The sequence below is a fragment of the Schistocerca americana genome, chromosome 9, assembly GCF_021461395.2.
Source record: "Schistocerca americana isolate TAMUIC-IGC-003095 chromosome 9, iqSchAmer2.1, whole genome shotgun sequence".
NCBI lineage: Eukaryota > Metazoa > Arthropoda > Insecta > Orthoptera > Acrididae > Schistocerca > Schistocerca americana.
In genome coordinates, this window is record NC_060127.1 from 237,471,051 (window position 1) to 237,488,169 (window position 17,119).

General features: G+C 43.8%; 1 protein-coding gene across 1 annotated transcript in view; it reads right to left on the minus strand.

The window, feature by feature from the left end:
• Window positions 1–17,119, minus strand: part of LOC124550838 (F-box/LRR-repeat protein fbxl-1-like) — a 107,808-nt gene that overhangs the window by 66,771 nt on the left and 23,918 nt on the right. The window contains exon 2 of the mRNA XM_047125564.1: window positions 7,123–7,348. Within this exon, the coding sequence (XP_046981520.1) occupies window positions 7,123–7,251 (129 nt within the window). The 5' untranslated portion in view covers window positions 7,252–7,348. The remainder of the gene's footprint in view (window positions 1–7,122; window positions 7,349–17,119) is intronic.

Sequence of the window (17,119 nt, forward strand, 5' to 3'; positions counted from 1 at the left end):
ATTTATTGACTGCACGGTACTATGAAATATCAAAAATCAGGTTGTTCTGCAAAATAAAATTTTGTCACAAACACTGACTGTCTATCCTAGCATTTACCCCATCATAAGGCACTACTATTTAACATGATTTGGCAGATTTTGTTTTTATTTTAAATTTGAGGCCAGATAACCTTCCTGGTGCCACAGTCACCAGTTAACGTCAGGGAGGAGAGCTGTGGCTGCCACACGACTATGGATCGTGTAAACTTTGTCCTTTGTGTAACCGTATATTACAGATATTTGTACCGAGTGGAGATTGGGGACCAGCCCAGCATTTCCCTACATGAGTGCAGGAAACCACCTAAAAGCCACACTCGGGCTGACCGAAGTACCAGACCACCGGTTCCCAACCCCTCACGGGACTCGCCACTCTTCGTCGGGTCCGTGCTCGGCTACCGTGAGGCCGCGCAGCACAGTTTCCCTTCGGTGCTGCACGTATATCCTCACACTGTTCTATTTCTTCTCCCTCGGGGAACGTGTCCAGAATGTTTCTGGAAAGGTGTTTTGCATTTTCAGTGGCCAATATCAGAACAGTCTCTGCACTGTTTTTCATTTCTTTTTTCTTTCCTTGTTCCCATTCTCCTATCCTTCCTCCGTTTCGGCGTTCGAGGTCCTCCTTTTTTCTTCTTCCTCCCCATGCACCGCCTATGCCTCTGACACATAACACGTGAACGGGTAACGTGTAAAACCCAGCCCCGAGTCGACAGGTAGAGTTCGCACGTACCCCCTCGTAGAGGCCGGGCCTGAGGAGAGATGATTGCCCGAGCTGCTAGCTTCTCAAATTGCCAATTCGAACGTCTGTTAGGTGTTCGTGAGGTGCAATCTGAAGTGTGAACAATCGCCTGAGGCAAGTGTGCCCCCTTCTGATGTGTGCCCCCCCGTAGTAAGGAGCACGCCGTCGGAGATGCCGAAAATCGTGGGGGATTTTCTCGCAACGAGCCAATCGTCTTCACCTTCAACGTCTACAAAACATAAACGGAATGAGGCCAATGATTCAAAAGACCCTCCCAGCTGCACCACGGTTCCACGTGGTTTCACATATTGAAGACGGTCAGTCACTACGCAAAATCCGTATATTACCTGGAAAGGTGTCGATGCAACTGCTGGCCCTGTGAACTCCTGCTCTCATTTACACAATGTCACTTTGCTTTCGAAGGCTACTTCTGACTCTCAGGCGCGACACTGTTCGCAGCTCCGCTCCTCCGCGGCTATCCCGTTGGTGTCGAGGCCCGCCGAATGCGGAATTCTTCCTGCGGTGTTATTTACACTACACCGCTCGACGGTCTGACTGAGGCAGAAATTCGAATGTACCTCTCCGATCGGAGTGCCATCGCAGTCTATCGTGTGATGAAAAAGGTAGATGCCTCCTCAGTGCCCGCACGCACTCTGTTTCTCACTTTTGACAGAGTGGTTCTTCCGTCAAAGATCAAAGCAGGTGATGAAGTTATCACAGTCAGACTGTATATTCCAAACCTGACGCACTGCTACTGGTGTCACCGTTACGACCACACCTGAAAGTCCTGTCGACTCCCGGCCAGATGTGTAACCTGCGGTAGTGACGCTCACAAGGGCGAGTGCCCACCTCCTTCTCCCCGCTGCAGCGACAGCGCTGACGACCGTGCCAAATCCTCCTGCGATTATCTACATCTACATCTACATCTACATTGATACTCCGCAAGCCACCCAACGGTGTGTGGCGGAGGGCACTTTACGTGCCACTGTCATTACCTCCCTTTCCTGTTCCAGTCGCGTATGGTTCGCGGGAAGAACGACTGTCTGAAAGCCTCCGTGCGCGCTCTAATCTCTCTAATTTTACATTCGTGATCTCCTCGGGAAGTATAAGTAGGGGGAAGCAATATATTATCCCGCATATCCCGCATATCTCGACGAGTTGGCTGTCCGGGAGATATGAGTGAAGGAAAAACTGCATTACCCGGCTGCTCGTAAGTTGTCGGCTACTCGTAAACCCCACGTCCTACCGCCTGGCACCTACAGTATCGTTCTCGCTCTACGGAGGACCCGGCCGTGCAGACGTCCGACCTAATATTTAGCACCGCGATTGTGAAATTGCTCGGTGTCCCGGTAGCATCCCCGTCTCCTCCTCCAGCTGTGCGACAAACTTTCGCCTCCCAGAGTTAAGCCACCTGCTACACAACCGGCAGGCATAAAGGACAGAAGGAACACTCCTACAAAGACTTTGTACATCCCTCCAGCCAGCCGACATCAGAGTCTTCTTCTGCCAACCGGAAAGGCTCCGAGAAGTGGAACGGAGGCGGCCGGTCTCCCCTGCGACGCTGTCGCCACGTGATACCCTCACCTGGCGGAACTCTGTGTCGCCGGTGTGCACTCTCGGCTGTTTTTCTGCCCTGGAATACGCAGGCCGACAGACGGAGAATGCCGACACTCCTGTAGACTTAACGGAGTGGGATGTTCCTGCTTCCGTGTCCCGTAGTGACAGGTATACGTAGGCCGGCACTCGGCAGCCGCCGAGGTGACACCCCTCCATGTTTTCCTCGTCGTGACTCTCCTCCGGTGGAACGTTTGCGTTCTTCGATCCGACGACAACAATTTATGGGTGCTCTTAGAATCACAGTGTCCACTCGTCCTCTGCCTCCGGGAAAACAATATTGCATCCTCACGACCACTTTGAGCTCTCGCATTTCTTTCCAGTCTGTTTTGACCTCCTCCCCCTCGTGGAGGAGCCTTGTAGCTCATACGGGATGATGTTTACAGTCGATCCACCTCTCCGATTACCCATCTCCAAGCTGTTGCAGTTTGCCTTTTCTTTCCTCACTTGACCTTTTCCTTCTGTACCATTTATGTCCCTCCGTCATTTGTTATCGCCGGGGCAGACATTCTAGAGTTTATTGGGCAGCTACCTCACCCCATTCTGCTGCTCAGTGACTTTAATGTGCATCGGCCCCTTTGGGGTTCTACCAGAATGTGTCGGAGAGGTGACCTCTCGGCTGACCTTCTCAATCAAATTAACCTCCTCTGCCTTAATGTAGGAGCACCCATGTTCCTTTCAGACTTCACGCACACCTATTCCCATTTGGAGCTATCCTTCTGCACTGACCAGCTCGCCCACTGTCTGAGGCGTACGTTCTCTGACACGTAATCGAGTGACCGTTTTTCCCGTGTAATATCCGTTTGCTGACTCCTATCCCATCTACGTGCACACCCAAATGGCAGCTTACTAAGTCTGACTGGAGGCTCTACTCCTCTCTGGTGACCTTCGACAAACATTGTGCTGACCAGGTAGAGTATCTTACAGATGTTATCATTACTGTGACACAACATTCCATTCCTCACACTTTCTCTTCACCACGCTGCGCCCCCCGGTCCCTCGGTGGACCGAGGCATGCCGCGATGCAATTTGTGTGTGGACACGTGCTCTCTGCATTTTTAACCGTAATCCTACAATGGCAAACTGCATTCATTGTAAACAGTTGTGTGCACAGTGTCATCACCTTCTTCAGGACAGCAAACAATCTAGTTCGGTTTCATTCATTAGCTCTTTTAACATTCCACTCCCTCGCCCACCATGTGGGCCAATCTCTGACAGATCTCTGGGATTTTCAGGCCTGACAGTAGCAGACAATGTCACAGTGGACCCTACTGCTATCTCCGACACCTTGGGCTGCCATTTTCCTGCCTTCTCATCCATCGGAAATGAGTGGAGGAGGCTCGGGCAGGGCAAGCACTTTCTGCTTAACATGTACGACCGCATCTGGGCAGAGGGCACATTTCCCACAACGGCTCTCGATCTTCCACCATAATCGAGTCCGTCAACACGAGGTGGCGAAGATGAGGTAGCCGAGGAGGTGGAAACGTGGGTTCAACTATGCCAAGACTGCTCGGTAGCTACAACAGGAAAACACAATTAATTAGCAGGAGTACAAAATAAGAAAGAAGTTATTACTTAACTTTGCTGCAGTCCACGATCAGTTGGTCATCAATTATAGAAGGTGCGACTAGACTAAGCGTCTGTAGAATGACATAATATACATGTCAAAGATCGTGCAGTGATGACTTAATGTCTCGTAATCTCAAATGTCGAATCCGGTGAATTTGAAGACTAACTTGAAATGAAGCAACAAAGACTCGATGGCAGCAATACTGAGCTGCTGATGATGACTAACGTCGGCACTGGCTGACCACTGAGCGCGGCTACGAACTGTAGACTGGCACAACTGCATTACTCTCCTGCTGCACACGAAATGGCCCAGCAGTGCCTCGTGGCAGCGTAAGTACTGTGACTGGCTGTGTACTCTTTGGCTAACACAGCCATTCTTCTGTTCCATTTATTGAGAGAATCACATCCGGCGGATCGGTGTCTCAGGCGGTGGTGTGGTCGTATGACTGATGACATCACATCCCAGATTCTGGCACGAAGCCACTGTCATACCCATATCTAAGGCCGGTAAGGACCTTCCTTCTAGCTACTGCCCCATTTCTCTCACCAGCTGTGTTTGCAAGGTGACGGAACATATGATTCTCGCAATTTACTAAGCATTGCACACTGTGGATTTAGTTGCAGTCGACCATCTCTTCATTTCGTCCACCCGTGTCACAAACGGTTTGCTGCGGAACTCCCAGATTGTGGCCATGTTTTTCGATTTGGAGAAAGCCTACGACAACTGCTGGAGGACTGGTATCCTCTGTCCTCTCTACAGGTGGGGCTTCGGTAGCCGCATATCCCGTTTCCTTCAGGAATTTTTAAAAGACCGAGTTTTCAAAGTACGTGAGGGTTCTGCCTTGTCAGACACCTTTATCCGGGAAACAGTGTGCCTCGAGGTTCCATCCCAAGTGTCGTCCTCTTCGCTATCGCCATTAGTCCCATAATGGCCTGACTCCCACTGGACATCTTTGGCTCCCTTTTTTTCGACGATTTTGCATCTATTCCAGTTCTCCACTGACTCGGCTCATCGAGCAGCATCTTCAGCGATGTCTCGATCGTCTCTACTTGTAGAGCACGGACAGTGGCTTTTGTTCTTCTGTTGACAAAACTGTTTGTACATATTTCTTGTGGCGCAACGGGTTTCTTCCGCCATCTTTGCACCTCAGCCCTGTACCTCTTCAGTTTGTTGAAACTATGAAATTCTTGGGTCTCACGCTCGATAGGAAACTTTCTCGGTCCTCTCACGTGTCTTACCTAACAGCCCACTGTATGCAGTCCCTCAATGTTGTACGTGTCCTCAGTGGTACTTCCTGGGGAGCAGATCGAACCACCCTCCACTGTTTGTACCGGTCCCTTTTCCATTCAAAACTAGACTAGGGGTGTTTCGTTTTTGCATCTGCACATCTGTCCCTCTTATCCTGTTTCAATACTATTCACCATTGTGGCATCTGTTTGGTCACTGGCACCTATTCACTGGACCGGCTGAGAGTCTGTATGCTGAAGCTGCCAAACTACCGCTATCCTACTTTCTCCTCAGCAGGTAAGCACACCGTTTGTCTGCCGTGCAGGCCACCCACCCTATGCCTCCTTCTTCAATGACTCCTTTGATCGCCAGCATGGGGCACGTCCCTTTTCTCTGTTACCTCCCGGAGTTCACTTTCAGCTCTTCCTCCGACAGCTTAACTTCACAATACCTGCCACTTTCCTGATGCGTGTGAATCCTTCACCAGCTCGACTTCACGCAGCGGCCCGTGTTTGCCTCAGCCTCCATTCGCTTCCTAAAGTCACTACCTCCAGCCTCGCTCTATCGCCTTCAGTTTCACGACCTTCACACGGAAATTCACAATAGTACCTTTGCATATACTGACAGCTCTCGAACTGACCGTGATGTCAGGGGTGCCTTCGTCATTGGCACCGACATTCTACATTTCTGACACGGGTGCGTACGACCCTGCACCCTAAAACAAAAACAGAAGACCTGGTCATTAATCTGCTGCACAGAGCTGATCGGTGTCTGGTTTCCCTCACTGTCATCCAAGGTAGCACGCTGCAGCTAAGCTGTACGAGAAGCTGCTTCCTCGACAAGACTAATTACACTCTACCGTAATGATAAAAAATTACAGCTGAGAACATGACATCTGTCTTCAGAGTGAGACTCCAGATGAGGAGAGAAGCCAGTATCAAGTAGTATCTGTCCCAGACAGCAACAGGCATCACACAACAGAGCTTGGCACAGGCTCCTCCATCATCTGGGGTCTGAAGTCGGTTTAATGACTGAAACCAATTACTGACACCAGATATAAAACAAATTTGTGATCCCGGTTGCTACTTTTTATTATTCTATTAACCGTGATTGCCGAGTTTGGTCATTGCATCAAAAATTCTCACACTACAGAAATAAGCAAATTGTCAATTGCATCTTAATCAATTTCACCCAAATTTGGAAGACATGCTGGTTGCTGTATCACATTCAGCACTATGGCAGTTAGAACTTTCTAGCTTCCACAGGAGTGGTTATATGGGCACAAAAGGGTTTCCTACCACTGACATGTAGGCTGCCCTGCATGACTGGCATGTCATGTGAGTAGTATCTGCACAACTTGCAATGGCACAGCTGAGCAAGGTGGGGTGGGGGCGCAGGAGAGACTGACGGTGAGAAAGGGAGGAGGAGGAAGCTGAGAGAGAAAAGGGGAGGAAGAGATGGGCAGAGAGAGAGAGTAGGGAAGAGGTGGGAGTAGGGAAGAGGTGGGAGGATGAGGGAGACAGGGAGAGGAAGAAGTGGACACAGCGAGCGAGAGGAGGACGTGTGTGTAATATATGTGTCAAAAGTGTATGTGACCGAAGCCACTGGGAAAAGGCTAGTTAACGATAATACGAGAAATGTAACCTACAATATAATTTTAACAGGTAACTGTAGTTCAAAAATAAATTAAAAAATGAAAAAAAAGAAACATACCATGTATGAACTCTAAGAGTGATCTCAAAGCAAGATGAGAGGTCCCACATTGCTACATTTTGAATCACGTGCACTTTCTGTTTCTCAGAAGCACACGTATCTTTTAACCCGTCCAATCCCTCACTATAAAGTACAGAAAACAGGAATTGTCCATCTGGTTAAAAACAGTACTCGCACAAGTGGGCCCTCATTTATATCTCACACTATAGCTGAAGGTTCAACTTACCGAGTAGTTCATCTTCTGACAGCCGTGAAGCTGCAAAGTTGTGAGATTCGGACAGTTCCTGCAGATCTTACGTAAGATGCGAGCTCTGGTACCGCGCATCATCGTAAGTGTCCGGAGTTGTGGCATCATACCGGCTGTCCGTAAGACCTCTCTGTCCGTCTTCTCACACCTGCAGTGGGCGCACTCGGAGCAGGTGACACCGCAGCAGCTCCTCCCATTCTGTGCCCTGCAGTGTGAGAGGCGCACAATGAGAAACACATAATGATCGAATTCTTATACTTTGACGTAAGTTTCGTGCGTAAAACTACTCTCGTTAACTGTGTAGTCCATTTATAGTGAATTAATCCACAAGATCTTGAAGGCAGCAAATACTGGTGCCCAGGTTGACGTTCCTCGACTTTTGGAAGATGTCTGACAGGGTTCCACACTGTAGCTTAATAAACAAAAGATGAGCGTACGGAATATTGGACCAGTTTTGTGACTGAGCAGAAGAGCTCCTAACAAATGGAACATAGTATGCCATTCTTAGTAAAGAGAAACCTTCAGACATATTAGTAACCTCTGAAGTATCCCAAGGGAGTTCTTAAAAGATGTCATTTTCACTTTTAGCTGTAACTGTTTTTATTGTGCTATTGCAATTTTGGATTATAAGCCACTGTCTTGTAACAAGAACCGACACGACCTCACTGTGCCAGTACTGCAAACAGTTAAATGCGGCAGGAAAATACAGCTGTTAGTTTTCCTGGGGGCATGCTGCCTCTACTGTGTAGTTAAACGATGATGGCATTCTCTTGGGTAAAATATTCTGGAGGTAAAATAGTTCCCCATTCGGGTCTCCACGTGGGTCCGATAAGGAGGATGTCGTCATCGTGAAAAACCAAACATACAATCTACAGGTGAGGTCATAGACTGCTAGATCCCTTAATTGGGCAGGTAGGTTAGAAAATTTAAAAAGGGAACTGGATGATTTGAAGTTGGATATTGTGGGAATTAGTGAAGTTCTGTGGCAAGTGGAAAAGGAGTTTCAGTCAGGTGAGTACAGGACCATAAATACAAATCAAATAGGGTAGTGCAAGAGTAGGTTTAATAATGCATACAAAATAGGAGTCCATGCAGGCCAAAAACGGATATAAAGCCAACATTCACCACAGTAGTACAGGTTTATATACCAACTAGCTCCACAGATGATGAAATAAAAGAAATTGTTCAGACACATAGTTAAGGTACAGAAAAATTTAGTTGTGACAGGGTAATAATTCCTGCTGTCGATGTGCACTAAGGTCGTAAGCTGAAGCGAAGACTTGTTATTTTTCATATATCACACACACACACACACACACACACACACACACACACACACATACATATATATATATATATATATATATATATATATATACCATGCACACATGACCACCAATCCAGCATCTTGGGCTGGAATGCACATCACATTGATCACATTGGTTGCAGCAGCTATATGGAGACGTAGGGGCTTGCACAGGAAAGAGTGGCAGGGGGAAGTGCATCACACGAATCTTTGGAATGAAAATCAGAACAATAACAACAATACGGCACTGAATCTTAAGTGTGACAAAGGCATGTAAGCCAAAATTGCAATAGCATTATAACAAAGGAAGTTGATACCCCAAAGGAGTGCTGTAGGACCGTAACTATCCACAGAGTGTATAAATGACCTTGTGGAGAACATCAAGAGGCCCGTCAGTCAATTTGCAGATGATGACTGCAGTGGACTGACACTTGGTGCAGTGACTGTTAGTTGACCCCCAAAGTAAACAAATTAACATATTGCGCATAAATAAACAGAAAGACCCATTACTGGACAATTACACAATTGCCAAACAATCCCTGGAAGCAGCCATATTTATTATGTTGGAATATGTGCACAGAGCATTTTAAAATAGAATATCCTTGTAAAACTAAGTGTAGGAAAACGTTGATGCCACACTGAGATTAGCTGACCACCCACAAAGGAGCTAGTCCAAAAGTCCTCGTTCAGCCAATACAGTGGAACCTCACTTAATAAGCACCTCCCACATTGTGCAATTCACATAATGAGCTAAACAAATTATTAAAAACAGACACGCTTAACAAGCACGAGTCACGACGATTTAGTGCAACATCACCAGCCGTATGCACGCGGTGGGGGAAACGGTTGCCAATATGAGCAACTTTCATTGTCAGCAGCAGCATATCAATAATGTCTTTAGTACATACCACAGTCCGGGCTTAGCGCTCTTTCTGTTACCCACCTTACTGCAGCTTGCAATCACACATTTTTTCTAAAATAGTGCTCCCACAGTGTTTTTTATGCACAAATTTTAATAAGCTTCTTAAAAATGTCCCAGAAGCTAAAGCTGCAAGAATATGACCGTAAGAGTAAGAAAATGACCTTAGAAATGAAACGTAAAATAATTGAAAAAATGCAGACGTGGTGTGAGCATTGCTGATTTAGCATCACCTATTTGCACTATCCTCAAGAACCGGGACAAGATTAAGGAGATAGAGGCTGCAAAGCGAGTGACATGAACATCCAAACAATGGTTTCGTATTCTGGACGATACTGACAGGTTGTTCCTTATACAGATAAAATGGATAAATGAAAAGCAATTGCAAAACACTATTAATGAGAACATAATTTGTGAAAAGGTGAGAATGATTCACTGAAGTGTTTAAGGGAAGCGGTGGGTGGTCCGAGAAGTTTAAGAGAAGAACTAGCGTCCACTGCATGGCGGACACAGAGGCAGCAGAGAGCTTTCATCAGAAACTTCAAAATGCTCATAGATTCTGAGTGTTATCTGCCACAGCAGGTTTTTAATTGTGATGAGACAGGTCTGTTCTGGAAAAATATACTGAAGCATACCTTTGTAAGAGCAGAGGAGAATGCATTACCCAGGTGTGAGACAACCAAAGCCGATCTCACACTGCTATTCTGTGCCAATGCGAGAGATTATTTGAAAATTAAACCTCTCCCTGTTTACCATTGAGAAACTCTTCAAGCCTTCAAAAAGTGTAAAGGGCACAAGAGCAGGTTAAATGTGATGTGGAGATCCGACAACAAGGCTCGGGTGACACACGATCTTTTTTGTGATCAGATCGACGAAGTGTTCAGTCCTTCGATGAAAAAATATTCTCTCGAGATTAATCTACCACTCTGTATCTTGCTCATTATGGACAACGCTCCTGCCTATTCTCCAATCCTCCAGGCCTACAAGACCACTTCCTTGAAGAATTTCAATTCATCAAAATCCGTTACTCCAGCCTATGGACCAGTAAATTATTTCTAATTTTAAGAAGCCCTACACTAAGGCACTCTTCAGGCATTTCTTTGAGTCGACTGAAGTTACCAATCTCACTCTTGGAGAGTTTTGGAAATATCACTTACACACGATTACCTGTGTCAAGATCACCAAAAAGGTGTGGGATGGGATTACCGAGAGAACTCTCACTTCTACTCAGAAGAAACTTTGGCCAGAGTGCACTGTCGAATGTGACTCGGAGGCAATAGAGTCAGTACCTGTGGAGCCTGTAGTCAATGAGATTGTGTCTTTGTTAAGAGCACGGGACTAAAAGTGGACAACAGTGATATCAATCAGCTTGTGGAAGATTACAGCCAAGAAATGAGCACCGAAGAGCTTATAGAGTTGCAGTGTGTTTCACGGCAGGGAGTTGTGGAGAGGAGTTCTTCAAAGGAGGAGGAAGAGGAGAAAGAGGAGGCGGCAGTAACAGCAAAGCAGCAATCTTCTGGTCCAATACGAGAAATGCTGAAAGTGTGGGAATTGGTTGCATCGTCCACTGAAAATCATCACCCCAAAAAAAGTCAGTCCATAAGTTTAAGTAAACCCAGTCAACAATACAACATAAGAATCAGCTTAATTTTTCAAGGAACTCCACAACAGAATACAAGAAGTGACCCGTGAGGAAACTCTTCAGTTTCGATTTGAAAGTGCGTGGATTACTGCTAAGATTTTTGAATTCTTGTGGTAGCTTATTGAAAATGGATGCAGCAGTATACTGCACACCTTTTTGCCTACGAGTCAAGCAAGTACGATACAAAGGCAGGTTGGATTTATGCCGAGGATTAACTGAGTGAAAGCTGCTTATTCTTGCGAATAAGCTGATATTGCTAACAAGAAACGGCAGTAAAGAATATATAAATTGAGAGGCCAATGTCAAAATACCCAGACTAGTGAACAGGGGCAGACAAGAGTTTCGCGAACTTACACCACTTATTGCCCGAACCACCCATTTCTGAGCCAAAAATATCCTTTTAGAATGAGAAGAGTTACCCCAAAATATAATACCGTATGACATAAGTGAATTGAAATAAGCAAAGTAGACTAATTTTCATGTCGAACCATCAGTTACTTCAGATACCATTCGAATAGTACAAATGGCAGCATTAAGTCTTTGAATGAGATCCTGAACGTGGGCTTTTCCAAGTCAGTTTACTATCTATCTGAACACCCAGAAATTTGAACTGTTCAGTTTCACTAATCATAAGCCCATTCTGTGAAATTAAAATGTCAGGTTTTGTTGAATTACGTGTAGAAACTCTAAAAATGAGTCTTACTGTGATTTAGTGTTAATTTATTTCCCAGAAGCCATGAACTTGGGTCATGAACTGCACTATTTGAAACCAAGCCATTGTTGCACACAACATCCCTTATTACCAAGCTAGTGTCGTCAGCAAACAGAAATATTTTAGAATTACCCATAATACTAGAGGGCATATCATTTACATAAATAAGGAACAGGAGCGGCCCCAACACTGATCCCTCGGGCAACCCCCCATTTGACAGTACCCCACTCAGATCCCACATCACAGACATTCTCAACATTGTGAGTAATGACCTTTTGCTATCTGTTTCTAAAGTAAGAGATGAACCAATTGAGCTACTCTCACTATTCTGTAATGGACCAACTTATGGAGCTATAGTCGGTGATCAAAACAATCAAACATCTTAGTTAAATCAAAAAATATGCCTAGCATTCAAACCCTTTTGTTTAACCCATCCAGTACCTCACAGAGAAAAGAGAATATAGCATTTTCAGCTGTTAAATGATTTCTAAAGCCGAACTGTACATTTGATAGCAAATCGTGTGACATAAAATGATCAATTATCCTTACATAAGCAGCCTTTTCAATAACTTTAGCAAACACTGATGGCATAGAAATAGGTCTAAAACTGTCTACATTATCCCTTTCTATAAAGCAGCTTTACTTCTGACAAGGGAACCTCCCCACCACACTCCCCTCAGATTTAGTTAAAAGTTGGCACAGTGGATAGGCCTTGAAAAGCTGAACACAGATCAATCGAGAAAAGAGGAAGAAGTTGTGTGAAACTATGAAAAAAATAAGCAAAATATACAAACTGAGTAGTCCATGTGCAAGATAGGCAACATCAAGGATAGTGTGACCTCAGGAGTGCCGTGGTCCCGTGGTTAGCGTGAGCAGCTGCGGAACGAGAGGTCCTTGGTGCAAGTCTTCCCTCCAGTGTAAAGTTTAATTTTTTATTTTCAGACAATTATCAAAGTTCAGGCACTTACACATAATCAACTTCGCTCTCCAAAATTCCAGAACATGTTCAGATTTGCTTGGACATATGCAGGATTTGACAGTCTGCACACGGAAAAATTTGAAAATGTTAAAAACATATGTTTTGACAGAGCACAGGAAAACAGTGTGACTGTGAAACCGTTGCATTCATTTGTTGCAGTTTATGAGACAAACTCTTACGTTTTCATCACTTTTTTGGGAGTGATTATCACATCCACAAGAAAACCTAAATCGGGCAAGGTAGAATCTTTTTACCCATTCGCCAAGTGCACAAGTTAGGTGGATCGACAACATACTCTTGTCATGTGATGCACATGGCGTCACCAGTGTCATATAGAATATATCAGACGTGTTTTCCTGTGGAGGAATTGGTTGACCTATGACCTTGCGATCAAATGTTTTCGGTTCCAATTGGAGAGACACATCCTTTCGTCTACTAATCGCACGGTTTTGCAGTGCGGTCACAAAACACAGACACTAAACTTATTACAGTGAACAGAGACGTCAATGAACGAATGGACAGATCATAACTTTGCGAAAATAAAGAAAAAAAACTTTTCACTCGAGGGAAGAACTGAACCAAGGACCTCTTGTTCCACAGCTGCTCACGCTAACCACGGGACCACGGCGCTCCTGAGCTCACACTAGCCTTGATGTTGCATATCTTCCACATGGACTACCCAGTTTGTATATTTTGCTTATTTTTTTGATAGTTCCACACAACTTCTTCCTGTTTTCTCAATTGTTTTGTGTTCAGTTTTTCATGGCCTATCCACTGCGCCAACTTATAACTAAATCTCAGGGGAGTGCGATGTGGAGGTTCCCTTGTGAGTATTTTAATTGTTCAGGAAACTGACCATACCTAAAGGAAAAATTACAAATATGGCTAAGTACAGGGCTTACATGTGCATCACTGTACTTTAATACTCTGCAAGGAACTCCATCATATCCATGAGAATCCTTAGTCTTCAGTGATTTAATTATTGACTAAATCTCCCCCTTGTCAGTATCACAGAGGAGTATTTCAGACATCAGCCTTGGAAAGGCATTTTCTAAGAGAATTATATGATTCCCTGTAGAAATTAAATTTTTATTTAATTCACCAGCAATGCTCAGACAATGATTGTTAAATACTGTACATATATCTGATTTAATAGTAACAGAAATATTTTTACTACGAACTGACTTTATATTGTCAACCTTCAGACACTTCCTTCACAACTGACCATATGGTCTTAATTTTATCCTGTGAATTAGCTATTCTATTTGCGCACCACATACTCTTGCCTTCCTAGTAATATTTTTAAGCACCATACAATACAGCTTGCAATGGGCAACTGTAGCTTGTTTGTGACTACTTCTAACATTTTGATATAATTCCCACTTTGTTCTACATGATATCCTTACCCCAGTAGTCAGCCACCCAGGCTGCCTTTTACTGCTAGTACTCCATGTAGAACGTTCTAATGGAAAGCAGCTCTGAAAGAGCAGGAGCAATGTGTTAAGGAAAGCGTTATATTCATCATCTATGTTATCGGCACTATAAACATCCTGACACTCTCGTTCCTTGACGAGTTTTAAAAAACTCTCAATTGCCCTTGTATTAACTTTTCTACACAGTTTGTAATTATATGTGACATTCGTTTGAGTACACAAGCCTTTTAGAGCTAAAATTTGTGCATCATGGTCTGAAAGGACATTCACCCTTTTACTAACAGAATGCCCATCTGGTAATGAAGAATGAATAAAAATATTGTCTATGGCTGTGCTACTGTTCCCCTGCACCCTAGTAGGAAAAAACACAGTCTGTATCAGATCACACAAATTTAGGAGATCTACCAACACCATTTTTCTTGCACAATCATATACAAAATTAACACTGAAGTCACCATGTATAACTAATTTCTGGTACTTATTATAAAGTGAATCGAGAAACCTCACTAGCTTGAGCAGAAATGCTCTGAAGTCGCAGTTGGGGGACCTATAAGCAAAAAATACAAGTTTAGTTTCATTAAATTCAACTGCCCCTGCACAACATTCAAATATCTGTTCAGTGCAGTGCCGTGATACGTCTATGGACTCGAATGGAATACTATTTTTTACGTACATAGCCACTCCCCCATCCTGCAAGGAACTGCTTGAAAAACAGCCAGCTAATCTGTATCCTGGTAAAAGAAGCCTCTGAATTGTCAAATTATTTATGTGGTGCTCTCATATATCAATAATTTCAGAGTCAACATCTATAAGCAGTTCACTAACTTTATCTCTAATACCTCTTACATTTTGACGAAATACGCTAATTCCTTCCCTACTCGGGAACATGACGTCCTCTGACGGTGATTCCTTAGTTAGAGGGGCTTCCTTTAAGCAGGTATACCTATCAGCTGACTTCAATCTAAAAAAGGTGCAGCTCTAACAACAACTACTACAGGAATTTTTCCACGAGTGATCCCACCACCCCCTCCCACTACACTGTCACCTATAAGCTTTGCCAGCCTCCCCTCCCTATATCTTTTGAGGTGCAGGCCATGCCTAGTGAAACCTGATCTACTGATAAGACTGTACTGGCACAATTGCAATGTGACCCATCCCCTCTGCCACCAGTGCCTTCTCCAGCACCATGTTAACATGCCTAACAGCCACATTAAGATGAGGCCAATTGTGATGCTGAAACGCTGCACGAAATGCACATAGTGTTATGTTTGGGTAGCTATCTTTACCAGGTCACCACCTACTTCACATTCCCTGTCCCTATCACGTACGTAATACTGTATGCATAATTTTCTTTGAACAAATGGCACAAGGAAGATAAAACTTTTAGTACTTTTTCTGCACGGAACGCATTATCGTATTTTACATCACTTTATACGGGATAAATTATTTCCCTTAAAGAGTGTTTTGCACTACGAGTAAGATTCCGGAACGAATTGTGCTCACTGTGCGAGGTTTCACTGTATTTGAATACTGCTCGTGAGTCTGGGATCTGTAACAAATAGGACTGATAGAAGAAACAGACAATACCCAAAAGTAGAGCAGAACATTTTGTCATATAATAATAAAGATTCTATTGTCTTTAGGCCATTACAGCAATTGACAACGTCAAATGAAGTTACAATTTATAATACAGTGTGATAAGGTATTGACTACTGAAATATTTTAGCTTATATTACAATAAATGTACAGTGGGTCATCTGTTGGATTACTGCATTTTACAGTTGAAGAATTCATTGATATCATAGAACGGGTGGGCAATAAACCATTCATGCAGTCTTTCTTTGAATGTATGTTCAGGAAGATCCTGTATAGCATGTGGGAGCCTATTAAATAGTTTGTGCCCTGTGACTTCATAGCTATTTATTGATTTTGATAGTCTGTGGTAAGGCGTGTATATGTGTTTGATGCTTCTTGTGTTGCAACAATGTACATTTTTTCTACGTTTCACATCTTGTAGGTTCTTCTTCGTAAAGGTTCATTTAGTAAGTGCGAAAGCATCGACGAGATGTCCAGTCAACTCAAATGGTAAACACTGCGAGAGGAGTGTCGTGTACCACAGAATAGCTTACTTTTAAAATTACGAGTGCGTACGTTCCCAGAAGTCAACCTCCCGAAAGTCCACCAGTATATCGATCCTTCCTTCGTACAGCATATCCCAACAGGAACAGTCAATATTCGGAGGTACGACAGGAATGATCAATTGAAGCAAAAAATTTTGTAGGAATGGGCTGTAAAATGTGCCTGTGGTCATACCTTAAAAGCTATGACCACTGGTTCATCTTTGCTATTTTGAAAAACATCTCTTCTACTGAATAAATGTTTGTAGCTCTTAAGCTATGCACTTAAGAGCCCCTGCTTACTGGAAATTTTTTCTTTGTTTTGATCCATACCACCACCTCTCAAAATGCGGAAAGCAGAGAGCTTGCAGTACAAGGGACTTGTTACACAATATACAGGGTGTATTCATAGCTCTTATGGTATGTACTTTAGAGCCCATGCTTATGTGACGTTTTTTGTTTACAATGATCGTTTCTGTCACGTTCCCAAATCCTGGGACACTCTGTAGATGCAGATGTGGATATAGGATAATGCTAGAATATTGCACACTTTTTACTTGCTTTCGGTAGGTACAACATTGAAGGTTTTTTCTTACCTCAAAAATAAGATGTGTACTGAAATTACTTAATTCTATTATTAGATACTGTGTGAATGTCACCCTAAATAGTTTATAACACTGGTTTGGTGCAAGTGGATTACAACTGAACAGGAAAAGAACTAAATACTACAGTTTAAAAAACCAAAATCAACGGACTTCCAAATTATCCATAAAAACGAGGAACTTGGAGAAGCAGAATCTGTCAAATTCCTTGGGGTATTTTTAGAAAAAAAAATTATCCCGGTCTTCTCATATAAGCCTATCTCAAT